The sequence below is a fragment of the Mchenga conophoros genome, linkage group LG15, assembly GCF_057382185.1.
Source record: "Mchenga conophoros isolate Kocher_MC1m ecotype Shallow Benthic linkage group LG15, M_conophoros_male_GT1.1, whole genome shotgun sequence".
In the NCBI taxonomy this organism is placed as follows: domain Eukaryota; kingdom Metazoa; phylum Chordata; class Actinopteri; order Cichliformes; family Cichlidae; genus Mchenga; species Mchenga conophoros.
Genome location: NC_140540.1, coordinates 18,896,250 through 18,916,871, shown reverse-complemented (window position 1 = coordinate 18,916,871; position 20,622 = coordinate 18,896,250). Strand labels below are relative to the sequence as shown.

At 39.6% G+C, this 20,622-nt stretch overlaps 2 protein-coding genes across 7 annotated transcripts; one reads left to right on the top strand and one right to left on the bottom strand.

Annotated features, from left to right (window-relative positions):
- The first annotated feature begins 2,123 nt into the window (after nt 1-2,123).
- On the top strand, nt 2,124-8,624 carry pbk (PDZ binding kinase). The gene is made up of 7 exons (XM_085247820.1): nt 2,124-2,245; nt 2,808-2,975; nt 4,173-4,312; nt 4,679-4,848; nt 5,720-5,849; nt 7,153-7,329; nt 7,928-8,624. The coding sequence occupies exons 2-7, from the start codon at nt 2,809-2,811 to the stop codon at nt 8,164-8,166; spliced, it is 1,023 nt and encodes a 340-aa protein (XP_085103946.1). The 5' UTR covers nt 2,124-2,245; nt 2,808; the 3' UTR covers nt 8,167-8,624.
- Nucleotides 8,625-9,867: 1,243 nt separating this feature from the next.
- On the bottom strand, nt 9,868-20,381 carry esco2 (establishment of sister chromatid cohesion N-acetyltransferase 2). 6 transcript variants are annotated; one of them, XM_085247711.1, is made up of 15 exons: nt 20,308-20,381; nt 19,242-19,294; nt 18,535-18,677; nt 18,049-18,361; nt 17,663-17,951; nt 17,071-17,192; nt 16,757-16,871; nt 15,931-16,018; nt 15,757-15,799; nt 15,472-15,616; nt 15,094-15,225; nt 11,922-12,011; nt 11,597-11,740; nt 11,210-11,394; nt 9,868-10,680 (listed from the first exon to the last, which is right to left on the bottom strand). In XM_085247711.1, the coding sequence occupies exons 2-15, from the start codon at nt 19,292-19,294 to the stop codon at nt 10,548-10,550; spliced, it is 1,995 nt and encodes a 664-aa protein (XP_085103837.1). In that variant the 5' UTR covers nt 20,308-20,381; the 3' UTR covers nt 9,868-10,547. The 6 variants fall into 6 exon arrangements, with proteins under 6 accessions (XP_085103837.1, XP_085103838.1, XP_085103839.1 ...); XM_085247712.1 differs by lacking the exon at nt 20,308-20,381 and adding an exon at nt 20,221-20,301; XM_085247713.1 differs by lacking the exon at nt 20,308-20,381 and adding an exon at nt 19,655-19,712.
- Nucleotides 20,382-20,622: the final 241 nt, after the last annotated feature.

Below are 20,622 nucleotides of genomic sequence, written 5' to 3'. Positions count from 1 at the left end.
AAAGACCTGGAAACATTCCTCACAGATTTAGTTTCATATTGACATGATAGCATCACACAGTTGCTTCAGATTTGTCAGCTGTGCATCCATGTTGCAAATCTCCTGATCCGCCACATGCCAAGGATGCTAGATTGACATCCCATGCTTGCTCCTCAGCAGTCTTTATTTAACCTGATATGTGGAAGACTGCTCCGACTCTGGAGAAGGAGTTATGCTTTCTGTTTTTTGTTTTTTTTTAAATGAGCAGTAATGATACTTGTAATAAATGTAGCCTTTCGGCAGCTCTGGGGGCCTGGATCACTAAATTGGACACTCGAAATCCCACCCTTGAAAACTCCGTAGCTGGTCAGGCCCCTGTAGCCAGAGCAGTGGAAGGGTGGCGTAGGCCCTGCTAACTGTCTCCCAGCAGGTTATCCTGAGCAGACGGGGAAACATGATGGCTGGGTGACGGTGAGGAGGAATCATAGTCTTAAACAGAAGCCCTGGTACATGACAACCCTGTTCATGTGTCTAACTGTTTCCCCCACTCAGTCTTTATAGATAATTGGGAAACTTTCTGGAGGAAACCTGGTCTGGTTGTGAGACAATCCCACTTTGAATGAAGCAGCTCTTATTTCTAGAAATTTGGCAAATTTATGAGATTCCCTGAAACATGACTATCTAGTGTTGGGACCAGGAAGCAGAGTTGCAGTCTCACACACCTCTGCAGCTTCTCTCCTACTGTTATCCCTCTAAACCCCATCTCCATTGAGACTGTATCAGCTCCCAAACAGACAAAAACAAAACTAACAACCAGCAAAAAAATGACAGCACCAAAGAGTTAGTACATGACTTAACAATTGATCAACAAATCGATTTACTCTGCCTTACTGAAACCTGGTTACAGCAGGATGATTATGTAAGTTTAAATGAATTAACACCCCTGAGTCATACTAACTATCAGAGCCTTTGAAGCACAGGCTGAGGAGGCGGTGTGGCAGCAATCTTCTACACCACATTAGCACTGTGATTAAAGAGGAAATCAACACAGACACAGAAATCCCTTATTCCTCATTAGGAGCAGCAGGAAATCAGAGTAAACAATCATTTATTGGCTATCATAAATATACTGATCAGTGTGATATTAGCGTTAGCTCAAATATTTGACACACACTCACTCCACATCCCAGCAGTGTCTTCTCACTCAGTTTGTCTCAGTGTTTGCAGTAAAAGAGAACTGTTAGTTCACCTCTAAGCTCTCTCTCTGAACCACATGAATGACACTCAAGGACATCACTACATCACACTGTATATGACACTAAACCAGTTTACAAGGAGTTGGTGTCATGCAGCAAATAGGTTTGATTGCTAATGGGCAATTGTATTAAAAATCCCCCAGAGTATGTTTATGTTAGGTAGCTAGTAAGTTGTAAGTTGTTGTTCACTCTGGTTTTAGCTGATGCTCTTAATGAAAGATGGGGGACTTCTGTAGCTGCCTTGATTTTCTCATTAAAATCATTGGTAATTTTTTTTTAAAAAGCTTTAAAGGAAACTTAGTGGCTCCCTGTGCTCCGTGGTTGGGAACCCAGCATGGCAGAGAGAGAACAGCAGAGTAAGCCCGTTTGGTCTTCTGCTTTCTAATCGGCTGACTTCTACTCCTATTCCCTCTGCTGCTTGAATTTTTTCTACAAATTTTCACTTTTTATTCTACAAATTCTTACATATTGCAGCAAATTTATCTTTATAAGTAGCATGCTCTAAATTAAAGAACAGTGTCAGCTACTTGAAATGTGACCAATCATGATCTCACAGTCCCTGTTTCATTTTGGTACTAGGGTTTTCTAACTATTCATAAGTAAGTGATGACTACAATCTGTGGTGTAGCTCATAGTAAGTGGTGAAAATACATTTTGTAATCTAATTTGTAACCAACTCTCTGCTATTACATCATCATCTGTCATAAATAAACACACATACTGCTAGTATTTTGCAACGTGATTGGCCTCAGCTGGTGAAAAGCAGAATTACAATTCTTAATTATTGGAAAAAATATAGAATATTGTAAAACGTGTAAAAAGTAAAAATTGTAATTCTGCTTTTCACCAGCTGAGGCCAGTCACGTTGAAAAGTAAATGAAATATGCACGTTTCACTCCCTTATTAAAAAGGGCTCGGTTTGTCCCTCTGCGGTCTCCGTCCTGTATGCCCAGCCTTCAGTTTGAATCTTCGGGCGGTTTTTAGCTACAGCAGCGAAGGGAAACTTTTAGGTAATTCTACTTTTCTTTAAAATAAGTTACAGATATTTGATTTTGTTCAAGTTAACAACATTTTTGATACATTAATTCAAATAACTTACCAAATGATTCGCAGTCACAGTTAAAGGATGCCAGTTGACGATAATTTAAACAGTTGGCGAATTTTGTTTTATATTGTCGATAACCGATATCTAAAAAACTACTCTAAAATAATCATCACTTATTTCGAAGCTAAGTATTGTATTAATTACTCAGTTTAAAGTAAAATTTTGAATTGAGTCTTGAAGCTTCTCCCTGAACGCTATTGTCAATAGCAGTTGCGCCAGGCCCCGTTTAAAATATGTCTTTTTCTTTAAGTTTTATATAAGCGTAGACAAGGACAACCGTGTATATGGTTAAAAACATAGTAGGCACCTCAGATTTTAGTTCGGCTTATACATACATGAAATACCACCTATTAGTGCAGTACATTAAACTCAAATCCACATCATTGTTAATGCCCGTACGTCCACTTCTATCTTGTTGTGAGTTTGTTTTGCCACTTTGCTTTCACGTGTTTACTGAAACTTTACAGAATGGCCACCCCTGCCACCAGCCCCGACCACGGCGCATTTAGAACCCCTAAAATTGTCCGAGTGAGGAGCACCGGAAGCACCAGCGGAACCCCCATCACCATCCCTGCCTCTCCTTTCATGAAGAAGTTGGGTTGTGGGACTGGAGTCAACGTCTATCTCATGAACAGGTGTTACTGTGCTCTGTGAATTGATGGATCACAATGTATCTTCTATCAAATGTAACCACCCTTTTGAAATTAAATCTGAAATTATTTAGTCAAGCTTGGTACATAACTTTGTTTAGGAAATCCCTAGAGAGAGCAAGGACTTTAACATCTGTGTCAAAACACAGAATCATTAAGCTGATTGTCATGTCTACCCCTCAAAGATCCAAGGAAGTACCTGAATCAGTCTGAGTTAATTTAGCTGTAAACAAAGGCTAAACACAAAAAATTCTTCAAATAACCAGATTTCCTGATTTCCAAGTCATTGGAAGTTGGATAGTGTTCAGCCTCCGATTTAAAAAAAAAAAAAAAAGCTTGGCTGTCACTTTGGGTTTCAATGAACTTTTTGTTTGTTTTTAGCCTGTTTTTGCTTTTCATTAACCTGCAAATAAAATAAAAAAAACTGTTTAAAAAATCTTAGCTGAAGATAATGTGACAAGATCCCAACAGACTGTGTGAACAATAGTGTTTTTTGTGCGACAGTGTGGCACACATTATGATGAGAGCTTGTTTAAAATTAAAAATTTAATATAGTTCACAGGTTTGGCATGAAGCATGTGAAGGAAAATTAAATATGATTTTTTTTTTTTAAATTCCGATGCAACTTTCATCTCTCCTAGTAACTAAAAACTGCTGTGATTTCAGCTCATGTTCTTTATTGTGTACTTTACTTTATTGTACTTTATTGAGCCCCGTGGGGAAATTGCTCTCTGCATTTAACCCATTCACTTAGTGAAGCAGTGGGCAGCCATTGGGCGCCCGGGGAGCAGTGTGTAGGGACGGTACCTTGCTCAGGGGTACCTCAGGGTAGCTGTTAAGGGGAATCGAACCCCCGACCTTCCAATCATGGGGCAACCACTCTACCTACTGAGCTATCCCTGCCTGTCTGCTAATCGTCTGTGGGTGTTAGTAGGGATGCATGCAGGTGGGACATCTAGCCAATCTAGTTGGAGCTGTATATTGCAAACTTAACATGAATGAGCAGTGTGTTTTTAAAGGCCATATTATATTCCCATTACCAGTATCGTGTCTCTTTCAGTATCTCATGACCAAGTAAACAAATACATCTACAAGATATTTTATCGCATTTGCAATTCCTGTCTGTGTACATAAACATAAAAAAACAAATGCGCTCTGTGTGTTTTTGATGATTAATCGTAGAGTGGGCAACCTAAATGCATCACCCTGGGCTGTGAAGAAGATCAACAGTAAATGTGCAGCCAAACAGGTGACTGTTTACCAGGAGCGCCTCAACGAGGAGGCAAAGGTCCTGAAAGGAATCAATCACCCAAACATCGTTGGTAAGAGCGGGCACTGTTGTGATGGCGATCTGTCTCAGTTAGCAGTGACACAAAAAAAACAGATTCATTGTTCAGCTCCCTGAGGTCACATTATATGTCCCCTTACATGTGCAAGTCAGTAACTTATATTTTCCATTGACACTGTAAATTTTTGACATTGTTTCTAAGAAAAGATAAGAAAATAACAAAAAACACTGAATCCCACAGTTCAACATCATTTGATTTTTTTATTAATGTTTGTGTTGGTCACTTGGTAAAAATCATGTGCAAAATAGCTTTTTGGTTCTCTTATTTTCAGATCATGCCGTCTGTGATACTGTTATATTTGCTCTTTTAAACCTTGTGCGTCTTTGTGCAAACATCAAGGTTTCCGTGCCTTCACCACTGCCAAAGATGGTTCCAAGTGTCTGGCCATGGAGTACGGAGGAGAGCAGTCCCTCAATGACCTGATAGAGAAGCGGAGGGAGGGCGGCCTGAAAGCTTTTCCTGCCGCTATTATAGAGAAAGTGGCACTGCATGTGGCTCGTGGCCTGCAGGTAAATCGCTTACATGGTCCTCCTTTCTACCTGGCATAATCACCTGTGTCATAACTGGAAATACATACATACATACATACATACATACATACATACATACATATATAGTCACAGGTGGGATTAATTCCCACATCTGACCATGTGTAGCTATTACACATGATCTTTTACGACATGGTACAAATTATTTTATATGTCTGCTTGAGCTGCATGTTTTTAGATACGGATATTTGGTGATTTAAAAATCCAATATTGGCTGATACTTTTTTCTGTTGGAAACACTGCAAACAGTTTTCGCTAACATCTGCGATGTTGAGTTATTTGTGAGCCCTTGCTAAGCAAATATGTCAGTGCAGTTTAAATGTTTTATTTGTTATTGTTTGTGGCATAACAAACATGTTGCCAGCAGAGCAGGTACAGAGTTCCCTCTGGAGGATAAACTATGCAACATAACATGGCTGAAGAGTCTTTCTCCCATCTGTCAAATATTCATCTGTCTGCCAATATATCAACTGACAGTATCTTTTAGGTTGTAATATATTTATTATTTAGGTGAAAACAAATTAAATACATTTTTAAAAATTACACATAACACACACCAAGACATAAAAATTTAAAAATACTAACCACTTAATAGATAAAAAGTGGTGTTTTTATCTGAAACGTATTGGTCACCTTTATTTTCTTCCAGGATGTGCTGATGCTAAATAATATCCCTGGTTAAAAGTAAAACATTTGTGAGGCAATGGTAAATTTTCATAGTATTTACTGTTTAATAATCCTCCAGCTCACTTTATTCAAAAGTTTCTTTCATTCCTAAATATTTGTCTGTTTAACATCAGCCATGAGCTTCAGGAATACTTTGTCTTTGCAGTATCTACACAATGAGAAGCTGCTGCTGCACGGGGACATGAAATCATGTAACGTGGTCATCAAGGGTGACTTTGAAACAGTGAAAATCTGCGATGTTGGCGTGTCTCTGCAGCTGGATGAAAACATGAAAGGTAAATTCTGTGTTTGTTCACGAGATATAGCTCTGAGTTTTTCCGTCATATTAAAGATTTTTGACCAGTTTTATATATGAGAGTTTGAGATTTGAAATGTTAATCTACTGAAACAAGGTCCCAGCAGCAGCATTATAGTTTGTCTGGAAGCATTGTTTCTGGTGTAGTTTTCAGCTTTGCAGAAGTAGTTATGTTGCCAATAAGCTGACAAGCTCAGAATAACACCCACACAGCTCAAGCACATGTGCTGATTTATTTTCTGTTGTTTCTGTTGAGCTTTGGATGGAAACTGTAGTTATAATTACTTTATTATATTTTTTAGGGTTTTATTAAATTAGCTGGAATTAAACAGACTTAACCCTGCCAGCTCTGCTCTAATGTCTCCTCAAATCAACGAGTCGGGTCAAATAATCTGGGGGGGAAATAATAATCACAATATTAAACTTCCTTTATTCTTCCTTGTCTTTGACCTCAGTGAAAAATGTCATGAATTTGGGGAAGGATGTAAAGGAGACTTCATGTAAAGAATTGTGTTTCTGCTCAATAATGTGTTGGCTGATGATGTTGGCATTAAAATAAATCTTCACAGAGAACAACACCAAAGGCCTTCCTACTTTAGCCCATATCTTAGGTGCCTTTTTCTCAATGGTCATGAAAACAGATGTCTGACCTGGTGAAAATTGTCATAAGCAGCATGTAATAAAAGGAATATGGCTTCGTGGTCACAAAAGTGAAAAAATTAGATTTTATTCAGAAATGTTCAGCCAGCTCTTACGTTTCTCTCCTTGCTGAACAGATGAGCCATGTTCATTTTCCCCCCTTACTAAAGCAACTCAGTGAGCTCCTTTTATGACTGCCATGCAGGTCATTTCATTCATAAAGCAGCAAAACTGAGTACTCACCCACAGTGCATTGTTAAATGGTGCAGTTAACTGAAGTGGTACAGAGCGTATGCAGGCACACAAATGGGATTAATCATGGATTAAAGCACAGAATTGGCAGACACATTTGTGTGGTAACCACTGTTTACAGCAGTTGATTTACTTTGTTTTTCTGCCCGGATAGAAACATAAATTATCCTCATACATCATGTCATCAGTCTGCGGGGGTCTCCAACAATTTGGGTTCAATTTGAACTAATTAGAAACTTCTGGAGCCTCAAAGATGCGCTTTGTTTTTAAAAGTAATGTAATTTTGGGTGACGCCATTGTGGCAACCTGGACAAATTAAATTTGTTTGTTTTGCAGTTAAATTGTTTCTCAGTCCAAAAGGAGTTTCATGAAAAACAACTCTGTGTCTTCAGTGTCTGACCCAAAAGCGGAGTACATCGGCACAGAGCCGTGGAAGCCCAAGGAATGTTTGGATGAAGGAGGAGAGATCACAGACAAGGCAGACATCTACGCCTACGGTCTCACTCTGTGGGAGATGATGACGCTGGCCATGCCTCATCTGGAGATGCTGGAGGGTGAGGAGGGTGAAGGTGAGATGTCACTTTGATTTACTCAGACATGTTAACTTTTCTTTCATGTGTCTTCATGACACTTTCACAGTTTTTCAGTTTGCATTATTTGGTTTCCAGTGCCTCTTAAGCTTGCTTGGTTCTAAGTTAGCAGTAGAAAGTAGCAAAATGTTATCCTCCTCAGTGTAAACTAGAGCCTTAGCTCGGTACTAAGAGGATACATTTAAATTTCATTTATTACTTTCTGTGCAGCTACAGTTATGTTTGGCTGACACAAAATCCTAATCCACATCAACTGACACTGATGCTTCCAGTTCTCCTTTATTTCTACAAACAGTGACTAAAATAAGAATGTATCTTCTTTCATTTTTAAATATTCATTCTTAATGTTCATTCCCTGCAAACGTGTAATTGTTCAGTTTGATTGTGCCCACATAGTTACATCTTGACTGTACTTTCTGATAGTAGTTTAAAAGGTTAGACTCTGACCACGAAGCATGTTGCTCCATCAGATTATCATTCCTGAAGTGTGTGTAGAAGAAGCATAACTCCATACAGTGAAGACTAAAAGAAAAACCTAATTGTGGAACAGTATACTGACTGTGTTTATGCGCTTTAGTTTTAGAGGACTCTGTGGAGCTGAGTTTTGATGAGGACGCCTACTATGAGCGGCTGGGGACGCGGCCGGCACTGGACACCGAGGCTCTGGGCAGCTCGTACCGGAGAATGGTGGAGCTCTTCTACCTCTGCACGGAGGAGGACCCCAAGAAAAGACCAACAGCCGCCCAGATCGTCCAGGCTTTAGAGAGCAACGCCTCCCTGGACAAAACGCCCTCTGAGGTGATCGTTATCGACTGAGTTATTCTGCTCACTGTGTCAGAGGTGCAGCTTAGAAATGTTTAATGAAACTTCATAAATGTCGGGCTAATAGATTTATTTTCTAAAGGGGTTAATGATTATAGAACAGATGGACATAACGAGTCTCCTGATACATACCTATTTTTTCTGCACGGGTTAATAAACAAACTTTCACTGAGCATAAACATAGTTAATGGTTAAAGTGGATTTAAATATGAATATACTACAGACTCACTTGCTCAAATGCCTTTCCAGTTTGTGCTGATCTCTTTATGTCGCTATTTGTCTGTTATCTTTCCTATTGTGTTACAGTCGTTTCATATTGTAAATGTTTTTGCTTTCATCCACTGTTTATATGTATTTGTCATTTTAATCTCATTCAACTTGTAACCTGTAAAATGTTCGTTTATAGGTTTTTTTTTTTAAATATCAATAAATTGGACAATGATCTCAGACCACTTTCCCACATTCATGCACTTTCTCAAGTTAGAAATATTTTTGTTATGTATCAGTGGCAAAAGCCTATCAATAAAACACAGTAGGACTTAAATAATTCTCTTGTTTAACTTTAAAAATCTGATCAGCTACTTATGGCTGAAATTATTTGAGACTAAGCTGAAACTTACAGCTTTTAGCTACGTCATCTTTGCCAGCAGGTAAAGTTCACCTTCCTTGTACAATACTCACTGTACAAGCAACTTAAGGGACATTTAAGAAGAGATTCTTTTGACTGCTGCTTCCAATAGACAAATATAGATTTTAAAATATCTAAAAAAAAAAAAATCTCAAAGGATGGTTTATTGTTATGAATACATGGTGCATTTATAAATTGTGCCAGTACTTGCAGTTCTGCTCTTACACTGATGTAGATCTCATGCTCCCTAAAAGCCTGAAGAGAAGACAGCACAGATTCAACAATAAATTCAACATCAATCACAGGTTATTTCCACAAATGACTCGCAAATAGGAAATTTATACTTGGGTCCATCGTAATTGCAATTCACTAGTTTTTGAAACGGAACACGTGGCAGCAAACTCTTGAACTAACTAAATGGATGTGAGGGAACGTTCAAAGGACAAATGTTTCTTTTCCTCCAGAAAGAGGGGAAAAAAACCCAGAAAGCCACAGCATTTTATTCATTCCTGTAGCTTGACACAAACATGAAACAGCAGGGAATGACCACAGATTAATTAAATAATACCATTAACAAGCATGAATGCTGGCAATGGCATCGGGCGCATTCATGCTGATTTGATAAGTCCAAATCAGCTGTAAGAAGTTACTCTTTTTCTGAGTTTTGGGGGAAGAAAAATGTTTTACAGAAAAGCGATTGCTGGTTAGTTTGACTTCACATCAAAAACTGCTGAACTATTTTACTTGAGTTTGTGTCTGGGTTGCTTTGTCTTCATTTCCAGTCCCCAGTTTCAAATGTAAAGAAAAACCTGTCAAGTTTCAGCATCATATGGTTTGGAAAAACCAGACAATGGCAGACAAATGCTACTACAGTTATTTACCAAAAACAGTATTAAAATTGAAATTTGCTTTTAGAAAAGAAAGAAAAGGTAATTTTACATACAGCCTGCCGTGCTCCTTTACAGTTCAAGCTGCACTGGCACTGCTGCACTCTATTTCCTCTATTGCAGATGAACTGTTGGTATGCACACTTTGACACATTTTGACAAAAAGACCAAGACTCAAAAAACAAACTTAACATGTTTATTAGATGCATTTACAAAGCCTCAAAACAACAAAAGGATCCACCTTTAAACAGGTTGGTTTCTATAAACATCTCCAGAAAATGTCGAGCCCGGAGCACAAAGACATTCTGCTCAGATGAGCATGTAGTAAAGAGGCTTCTAGTTTTCCGTCCTTAATTTGAACATGAAGACAAATACTGCAAACTGAAAGCAAACTGAGAAACGTCTTCAGTCAGGATTCAAGCTCCTTATAAAGAAAAAAAAAAAAAAAAAATAGGCACTGCCATTAAACAAAAACATTCAACAGTGAAGAGGCAGTCCTGAATATAAATACTGATTCATGAGCTTTTAAAACCATATTCGGGAACACAACAGGGGAGCTTCAGCGTTCTGATTCGACCTCCAAACTCCTCAAACCGCAGTCTGAGCAACTGTGTGATAAAACAAGCCTGATCAACAAAGGCTTAACCCACAGGACCAAAAGGATCAATGCCGGCATCGTGGCTGGTTTTAATGCTGTGGCTGATCACTGTATACAGCCAAGATTTAAATGGAGACAAAACTCAGCCTGGCCTAATCAGCATGGAAAAACCTGAACACTTGTTGCTTTGCATATGAAGAGACAATTTTAAACCAACTGCCATTTCAGAGGAACAGGGACAAATTTTGAATTCCTTCCAAACTCATGCAACAAAGTTGTAAACAAGGAAGGTTGGTGTGTTGCAGTACTTGGTGGCAAACAGTTTGCCGTCAGGTGTCGGATCAGAGAAGGCGATTTCTTCCTTGGTTAGGGGACTGCCGTACATGAACGTACTCCTAAGACAAAAAGGGAAAAGAAACTGAAGCCATCAGCCATTTTAGATCCAGTCAAACACTTTATGTGAGCCTGTTTCCAGTTTTACCACCTGCTGTTGACCATAGTGTTTACCATTCAAATATTATTTAGGGGGTCCACAAGTTCATGTGTGTGAGGAGTTTACTCAGTAACCAGCTGACTGAGACATCATACATTGCAAGAAATATTAAAAAACACTTTGAAAACACATTAGATCTCAATGAGTGGAAAACAAATGTGCCGACACCTATACTGATAATGTGTTAGGAACGAAAAAGATGCCATATTGATACAGAGGGCTGAATTCAAAGACACCCTAAAGTAATAGTAATAAAATAAGTAATAAAAATGGTTTCGTAGTTCTTGCTTATACTGGGGTCATACTGACAGTCATCACAGCCGTGTTAATATAAACAACTTTTATATGGCTACAATGAAAACAAAATTCTTCATTTCTATGAGGAAACAAGTAAGGAGACCGCGAGATTCATGTTGTGTGCATCATCCTACCTCACTGTGTCCAGCATGCGGGTGGCAATGCCCTGTCGCCTGGCCAGGCTGAAGACCCAGATCCGACTGATTCCACACAGAGCTTGTTCTGGGACAGTGGAGCAACACCAGGCTCTGTGTCTCTCCATGAAGTCGTCCTTTGTCATGTCCTTGTGTCGATCTGGCTGTTCAAGGACTCTGTAAGCCTGAAGAGAATCTATGCATAAGTTACGGCACCTATAAGATCCATGTGGCATCAACTGAAACTTCAAAACGAAACCATCGTTTTGAAGACCAAGAGAATAATTAAAGGCTAATCTCCAAAGCAAATCTGATGTTTAAAAGCTTTACATGTTAGCTTTACATGTTATATTTTCAGATATGCTAGAGACACTAACACAGCCGTACCTGTCGTATGGGCTCAGCGACGAGACATCCTACCACCAGTCGCTCTGTGTTGATGAACAGGTAGGTTTTAGCCTGAGTTGGTCTGCTCAGAGCCACCTGCTGGAACCCCAGCTCATTGTCCGCTACACGCCGCACATCCTCAGCCTGAAAGCAAACACACAAAAATGATTAAAAATTAAATGCAACACTTTTAAGTAAACGCTAACTTGTGTACGAGGCTGTCTGTCTACACTTCTGTCTGTTTAAAAGTGAAAGCACTTAACAACAAATAAGCATGGAGAAAAATCAGAAATAAGCAGAAGTGCTTCAGTGTGCTGGCTCAAACCTTTTTGATGGCATACTTGGGATCATCTGGCATGACCAGGAGGATTTTTCCATCCCAGAACTCAGCCACCACCCGTTCCTTCTTCCAGCCCTGAGAAAACACAACAGAGGAAAGGAGCTGCAGTTACAAGCCAACAATTACAACAACAACCTCATCCCACGAAGTAAACTCCCGCCAGCAGCTTTAACAGCTTCCCTGATCCCCACCCCCCCCACATGGACTATACTTGGGTGGGCTGCTCAGGTAAACTAAAGTCCACCCAACTATGTTTGGCAGCTAATGCTGCATAATTTTTTCAATATGTTTCTAAAGCACTAGTCACACTTTAGTACTTCATAAACTCACGTCTTCTGTCCAGAGAGACTGATTGGTAAATGGCCGGTATTTGTATAGCGCAGGGGTCGGCAACCTGCGGCTCTTTAGTCCTTATAGTGCGGCTCCGTGTGGTTTGGGGAAATAAATTAGAAGTATTTAGCTGAAGTGTATTTTATTTATGTTAGTTCTTTTTTTAACTTGGAAGATTTTTGTGATATTGAAATATAAAAATAAAATTATATTTTATTATTTTTTCATCGCGCAAAATAAGCATCACACTCGCGGAAGCCGGTGTACCCGCCGAAACGCCGTGCATTTATCGAGACTTTCAACCCCAGGTAGGCCAGTTATGGATGTTCGGATCCACATTATGTCAGCAGCTGTTCTCCACCGTGAACTATGTTAAAAACAAACACCGCTCACGCCTCACAGACGACAGCTTACAGTCCTGCGTAAAGATGAAAGTGACTTCGTACAGCCCCGATTTGCAGACGCTGTGTGCAGAGGTTCAGGAGCAGAAGTCCCATTGTAAACATATCACAGCAGACCCGACGATGTTTGCATGAACATGCTTTACAGCATCTCTTTATTGACCACTTTTCACACACGGTTGCTGTACGCATACAGCCGGCTGTAGCTTTTCAGTTCACAGCCTGACACATACCAACAACAGCATAGATAGCACAGACGTAAAGGCGGCGAGGCGTGATTGCACACATTAACCGGGTAAAATACATATTTAGGCAGAATTTTGCAAATATCTATTTTTCATCTTTTAGCAGCATAGTGCTTTTTTTCCAATTATTTTTTAAAAGCCAGGTCAAGGCTCCAAAAGCCCAAAGGTGATATAAGGGTGGCGGCTCACAACAGTTGTTGTTTGCTACATGGATCATTTTAGTTCAGCTGGGTGTCTTTCCTTTTGTTATGAGTTCAAAATGTGTTAATTAGATAAATAAAATGTAATTTTCTCTGTAGCACTTCATGGATTTCATAAGCAACACACCTTAGTTGTTCACACAAAGCATAAAGGTAAAAAAAAAAACAATATATACAGTAGGGCTGGGCCATATTATACCGTTCACGGTAATACCGGTATAATGTTAGGCAACGATAGGAAAATGAAATATCGCGATAGAATGGGAGTAAAACGCGCATGCACAGTGCCTTTGTTTTCATACGCACATGGCCGATTGTTGAGTGAAACAGATGAACCAGAATTGGTTTGTAAAAATGGTGCAACTTCAGTGATGTGGAACTGGTTTGGTGTTTGTCCGTTAGATACACAACAAAGCACATTTTTTTGCAGAACATGCAAGCGGCCGTCGTTATTGTCATATTTGTCGGACTAAGATGCTCTTAAATCTGGGAGTAATCTGTGTCCTAAACTCCGTATTCTTCAGGTCAAACAACACTGCAGCATCACTTAGAGTTAAAAACTGTCTAAATTCTTTCATCTTTAATAAAACGATCAGCATTGCTGCTTTACCAGGTGTAACTATAAAGTTTAACTTCCAGGCATCCATGAAAACAAAAGTTATTACATTTAACGGAGTTAGAAGTTAGCAGGAAGCTAGCGGAAGTTAGCTTGCTAGTTTCGCTAGTTACCTAAGCATGATATAGCATGTTCTGACTGAGAGATTTCTGAAAAAAATCAAACGTACAGCTCTGCTATCACTTCCAACATAAATGAAGACAGGAAACTAAACAGCAGTGACGTTTGTAGGGTTACTGAAGTTGGGCTAGCTGGTATATAATGATGTGCTACGTGATCGCTAGCGACACAGCTATGTTAGCATAACATAAACAGTGAAGCTGGAGGACGAACACTAACACTTTTCCACTTATAAAAGTTAACGTGAAGGTTCTTCATGGTTAGAGACAAATGCAATCGCATGGCAGGATGCTGTAAACGGACCAAACTTCAGTCAGGAGAACAACTGAGATAATCCGTCCACAATACGAGGTTAGTCATTAATATACTGCAACAACATGGGAACAGAGCAGCTGCCAGAGAATTCAACATTAATGAATCAATGGTACAGAAGTGGAGGAAGCAAGAAGAATGAGTTTAATAAAGTTTGATTTATCTGACTGCTTTGTTTCGCTTAATGTGCCTTATAATCCCGTGCACCTTATGGTCCGAAAAATGCGTACTGCACACTGCAGTTTAATGTTGCAAAGCACCTCTTTTTAACTTCAGTGGATATTATACATGGTTATGCTCAGGATGTGTCAGCCCATTTCTACTGGAAATGCCTTTTGGTTAAACTTTCAGCAAGGAATTTGCATTTGCACTGTTACATTTTTATAAAGCTTTAATGTACATAAAAACCAGCTTCTTGTTTAAGTGAAAATAAATGGAAGGTTGTCTTTTTGCGCTAGTAATCTTGTGGAGTTGTATTTTGTCTTGCATCAATTATATCGTCAGTTATATCGTTATCGCAAATTTTCAAATATATATCGTGATAAATATTTTTGGCCATATCGCCCTGCTCTAATATACAGTATTATCTTCATTTTAAATGTCAAAAAGTATTTGCGGCTCCCGGTGTTTTCTTTTGCGTGGAAACCAGGTCCAAATGGCTCTTTGGGTCTTAAAGGTTGCTGACCCCTGGTATAGCGCTTTACTTAGTCCCTAAGGACCCCAAAGCGCTTTACACTACATTCAGTCATTCACACATTCACACACTGGTGGTGGCAAGCTACATTGTAGCCACAGCTGCCCCCCTGGGGCGCACTGACAGAGGCGAGGCTGCCAGACACTGGCGCCACCAGGCCCTCTGACCACCACCAGTAGGCAACGAGTGAAGTTTCTTGCCCAAGGACACAACGACTGAAGGGAGAGAAGGATGTTTACCACAAATTTGATGGAGTCGAGGAAGCGCTGGTGGAACTGGGTGTGCTGGAAATTGTCGTCTGGGTTGTCTGCGCTGTACACCATCCCACATGAGCTGCAGGTCGTTGCACCAAACTGTTTCTGACCAGCATCCTGATGTGAGAGTAAAAATAAATAAATACAAAAATTCATTCAGTAAAGAAACAAAAGCAATGAAATCAAATAAAATGTATCGCAAAAAAACAAAACCCCAAAGCTCGTGATTTTTGTGGGTTGAATATTTGAACAAGTTTCAATCAAAGATATCTGCATCAGGCTGGGTGAGTATGGGGTGAGGATCATAATAGAAAATAAATAAATATATCAAAGCATACATGCAAACAGATAAATTTAACTTACAATGATGAGCTGGTCATCATCCTGCTTCTCTTTCTTCCTGCGAATGCTTCGCTCTTTAACGGCTGAAGCTGGAGTTTGCAGCGATGCTGTCGGACCAGAAGGGGTGCTGCAGGACACAGGAGGTCGCAGAGCTGCGCTCTTTGACCTGCAGATGTTTCAAAAGAATGCTTCAGGGTTGTTTCAGTTACTGAAATTCAGTAATTGTTCCTCTAAAAACTAAACACACTGCATTTATTGTACAGAAATGCCATCTTTAAATGTTGAACTCTAAACAAACCATCTTACCTTTTAGAGGCAGAACCAAATATGGGATAGACTGCTGCGGGCTCTGGAGGAAACAAAACAAAAAAACATCAACATTAACAAATGGAAGCACGACTGAGTAAAACTGAACATCTCCAGGATCTATTTATGCCACTCTATGCCTGAGTTGAGGGATCTAATAAAGTATTTGCTCACCTTTGGGAGAGCTGGAGTTAGTGCTGGTGGGGCTTATGTAACTCAGCTCAAAGGCTGGCTCAGAGCCACCTTCTGTTGTAGGAGTATCCTGAAAACACCAATTCAAGTTAACAGAGTCATTAAAAAAATTTAAGTGATCATGAGTCAGCTACAAAAACAAAACAAAACAACAACAACATTTTGCCACGGTGAAGGTGCAGGATCATCTCTGGGGCGGAAATAATATCTACTCTGGGATAAGTACCTCTGAGCCACCCTGGGAAATTCCTAGTTGGTTAAACTCAGAAGACAAACCTGACAACCCAGCAGAAACCACATAAACAGTAGCAGAAAAAGGGAAAAAGAGCTAAAACATCAAAGGCAGAAATGTAACCATCACAAGCGGGGTTTTTTTGGCATTATTACCCCATCGATTAAGTCCTGACAGATTTTGCATCACATAGAGAATGAGCAAGGAAGGGATCGGTGTTTGCATAAACAAAAGGGGGAAATCAGAGAAAATTTCTGATTGTTTTACAATTACATTATAAAAACGGCCAGAAACAGATGCCATTCATAACTAAAGAGGAGTTTCATCCTCTTAATTTCGGTAAAGGCATGTTACAGTTTCAGCGTCTGCTGGAGTCTTGACATTTTGAGTGACACTACACAGCAACACACCGGCCCTCAGGCAAGCCTCATAGAAGGATAATAGGAGCGACTACTCGTTTTAGTGTCTGCAAGCAGGTGTAATACTCTCACAGCACTTTTAATGCTCAGTAGTAGTAGAAAAACTATCAAAGTACCATTTACATTATAAACAACAGCCTTTTGGACACCCATGTACCTGACTGGTGGAGGAGGAGGCTGGTGATGTGGAGCTGTGTTGTGTTGGAGATCTCAACAACGTAACCATGAGCTCGTGAGTAATCCCGTGTTTATCCAGCACAATTTTAGAGGAGCTGAGGAAGGAAGACGATTAACAGTTTATCAATGAACATCAGTCTTGGGGCATTGATAAAGTGCAAATATTAGAGATCTGTGTTGGAAATTCAGATTGTTAAATATGCCATGAATTAAAAAATAAATAAATGAATAGTAAGGGAAGTTTCATTTCTAAAACGAAAAATGAAGTCAATGGTACGTTTAATACATCAGTACCTTGATGGCTGTGGAGTTGCAGGCTCTTCATTAACAGAGTCCATCCAGTCTGTTGGATCAAACTTCATTCTCTGTTTTGTGCTTGGTTTGTTCTCATACGTCCTCAGCGGCTTGACGGCAGTCTGCAGGAAACAACCAGGATTAAATATTACCATTAACATGACAATATTTGCCATGGAGGGGAAAAACATAATTAATTTATTTAACATATCAAATGGCAGACACCATTGCATGGAAAAACCTTTAAAATCATCATTAACTTATTATCAGATGTAAAAAAAATGAACCCGTTTCCCATCACACTCCAACATCTACAAGATTTCTGTTTCATTTCACTGTACACCAAACTAGGCTGTAAGTACCTCTCTGAAACCTCAACATTCTCCATGACATCAAGCGACATTTTATTAATTGAAATTGTGCGCAAGAGCCTGAAGAACGTTACTCTTTTCTTTAAGAGTCAAGGTAAAAGGTAAAGGTAAAAATTACTCCAGTGTAGTTTGTTTCTGGGATATAGAAACCTTTTCATGATTTTAAGAAAAGAGAATCTCAAGAGATGAGATATTCCAGTAATACGTAAATGTACACAAACCTTTTCAGGTTCTTTCTGCTGTTGGTTTTCTGCCAGAGCACCCTGCGGCTGCTTTGATTCTTTGCCCTTTGTCTGTGGTAGGACGGCTGCAGACGGCCTGGTTGAAGACTTTGGCGCAGTTTTCTTGTACATGGATGTAGGTTTCTTCCCTGTACCGAAGAAAGCAGCTCCAACAAATATCTTCGGCTTAGGCTTCAGGTTGCTGAATGTGATGGTGATTGCTTTCTTGGACTCTGTGGGATTGTTGCTAGGTGCAACGGTAGGAGGATGAGTCGGTTTAGCGACACTGCTGAATTAAACAGGGAGAATTAGAACAACCTTAAAAGACCAACTAAAACAACAGCTGTTTGAAGAAGGCTTCAGAAGTATCAACAGTTATGACAAACCTGCTGCTGGGTTTGGGTTGGGACAGCTTGATCCTCTTTATTGATGTTGAGTAGCTTTTGGTACCCATCTTCCCCCCTTTACTAGATCCTGCTACTTTTCTTGGCTTACTGCCTCCCTTAATGTTCTTTGTTGTCTTCTTTTCTGGCTTTTGGGTCACAGTAGGAGAGGGTGGAGCAGCTGGACAAGGCAGAGAGTCCTTCAGAGCTTTCCTCTCAAGTGGAGTGAGATAGACTGGATTCTTTTTGCCATAGAAGGAGCTCGTGACCAAGGAAGGTTTGAATGGAGATTTTTGGGGTGATCTAGCTGGAGAGCCTTTAAAAATAAATAAATTAAAAATAAAATATCATATAAATAGATAATAGATAAATAAATCCAAATTATTATAAATGTACGAGGAAAAACCATTGTTGTTTGCATTGTTGTTTGAACAATTAAAAATTACAAAAGCATTTCTATTGCAACAAAACATGTTTAGTCCATCCCACCTGCTGGTCTGCGATGAGATTTCTGTGGGGAGGTGTCCAGACGGCCAGCTGGCTTCTTCCTGGTAGGAGACTGCTGGGGCGTTCTTGGAGACCTCCTCTTCACAGGTGACAACTCCCGCCTCACCCCCTTCTTGGCTGGGTGCCTGATGTTTGAGAAACAAAACAGATGAGACAAGCGATGGGTGAATTGGCCAATAACTTGTAACTGGCACGTTTGAGCCCACAAACTTGTCAGGAAAGTGTTTACTGAGGTTACAGAGCAGATGATACTACTGCCTAAAAACAGACAGCTTTTAGGTTTGAACCTTTTGGTGAAATCAGGTTTTTCTGCATGTAGTTTTCATATTCTCCAGTTTCCTCCCACAATCCAAAGATATGCATGTTCGGCTAACTGGTCATTCTAAACTGGCTGTAAATGCAGGACTATGTGGGGTTGTTATGAATCACCGTTAGCCATATGGCAACCTGTTGCAAGGTTACCCCCACTTCTCACTCAAGCCTGAGTTGTAAAAGCAATTTTGCCCCATTAGTGTCAGTCTCATTATAGCAGGAACCCAATTCTAAATTTGTCGTATTAAACACGAGCTTCCATAATCTCTCGACTGTAGCACAACTGAGACTATTCTCTTACATCTGAGAGTATAAGTCCAACACAGAGTACATTTCAAGAGTAAATCAGCAAGCCAAACAGCATATACACAGCTTACCTATCAGAGTCCAGGGAGGACTGCTTTCTCTTTCTGGTTGTGGTGGGCATCATCTTCATACAAAGGTAATGAAATAAAATAAAAAGAAAAGAAAAAGAAAGTTTAAGAATTTCAGCTTTGAAAAAAAGACCATCGATCTGAAAAGTCACTCCTAATACAAAAAAAAAAAAAAATATTTTTTAAAAAATTCATAATCAACCTGGATGTAAAAGAAAATAAAGAGATGCTTTAATCTACATTAATTACTCAAAAATGAAGATGAATCAAAAGTAACACTGCATCTTATTTCAAAAAGAACCAAACGAGATCTGTTGCCTAGTGCAAATCAGCTGTACCATATTATTCATGCAGACATCTTTTTGCAAATCGTAGGATATCTGGGTCACAAATCCGCCGTTGAAAGTAATACTCACTGCAGAAGGGTCACTGACACAAATGCAGCTTCAAGATATATTTCATGTCCATGGCGTTAAATCAGGAGATTTTCTACAAGGGTCTGGTGTGACTGTGGCAGGTAAACAACAGCCCACGACCTATGAGTTTAATGATCAATTAGGATGCTGATTATGAATCTCGATATGAGACAGAGCCTAAAGGTCCCCTTACTGTCATTTCGTCAGTGAGGAAAAACGAATAATCTCGAAAGCAGCTTTAGCTCGACGGTACATGTTAGCTAACGACGCGGTCATTTAAGGGCACCAGACGGAGGCGAAGAGATAATTGGCGGGACTATTGGCTTATGCAAAGGCAGCACGGTCTCCATTACAAAACAACGGGCATTTTTCATATCGATCACGAGTTGTGCACACTTCAACTGGATACGTGCATTTGTTTGTGATTTAGAAGGTGAATAAATTAAGCATTAAACATAAGCTAGTTCTGACTGCCTTGGAAACCTTTATTAGAGTCACGGTACTTAAAACTAATGTACCCCAATTATGAGATAAAACACAAAAATACAACTCTTCGTTTTCCTTACCAAGTATGTTTCTCTTGAGCTACATAAACCAATAAATGTTTGTATATCTGTATATATATATATTTGAGTCGCTGGCGGGTCTCCTACCTCTACGGCTCGCGCGCGTTTCTTCTTTGTGTTTTGAACAGCGCGCGCCAGTGTCGGAAAAAAACCCCTACACCGTAACAGGAAACGGAAACAGCTACCACACGGGAAACGTAGTAAAAGCAGAGAGAAACTTCTAGTTTTAGCCTTCAAAATAAAACATCTTCATGTAAAAAAAAAAGCCACTCATAAAAATTATGAGATAAAATTCAATTTACTAATGGAAAAAATTCGATGAGGATTATATAAAAACATAAATTAACTTAAAAGGAATCAGCATTTACTAATTTTATCTATCGATGTAGACCTTCGGCTTTT

Excerpts from the sequence above, each read along its gene's own strand:
- esco2 (XM_085247709.1), bottom strand. The coding sequence starts at position 19,300 with ATGAAGATGATGCCCACCACAACCAGAAAGAGAAAGCAGTCCTCCCTG. Across the intron at positions 17,952-18,048 it reads CAACCCAAACCCAGCAGCAG|CAGTGTCGCTAAACCGACTC; the intron begins GTTTGTCATAAC and ends TGTTTAATTCAG. Across the intron at positions 16,019-16,756 it reads CCTCCTCCTCCACCAGTCAG|GATACTCCTACAACAGAAGG; the intron begins GTACATGGGTGT and ends TGGTGTTTTCAG.
- pbk (XM_085247820.1), top strand. The coding sequence starts at position 2,809 with ATGGCCACCCCTGCCACCAGCCCCGACCACGGCGCATTTAGAACCCCT. Across the intron at positions 2,976-4,172 it reads AACGTCTATCTCATGAACAG|AGTGGGCAACCTAAATGCAT; the intron begins GTGTTACTGTGC and ends GATTAATCGTAG. Across the intron at positions 4,849-5,719 it reads ATGTGGCTCGTGGCCTGCAG|TATCTACACAATGAGAAGCT; the intron begins GTAAATCGCTTA and ends TTGTCTTTGCAG.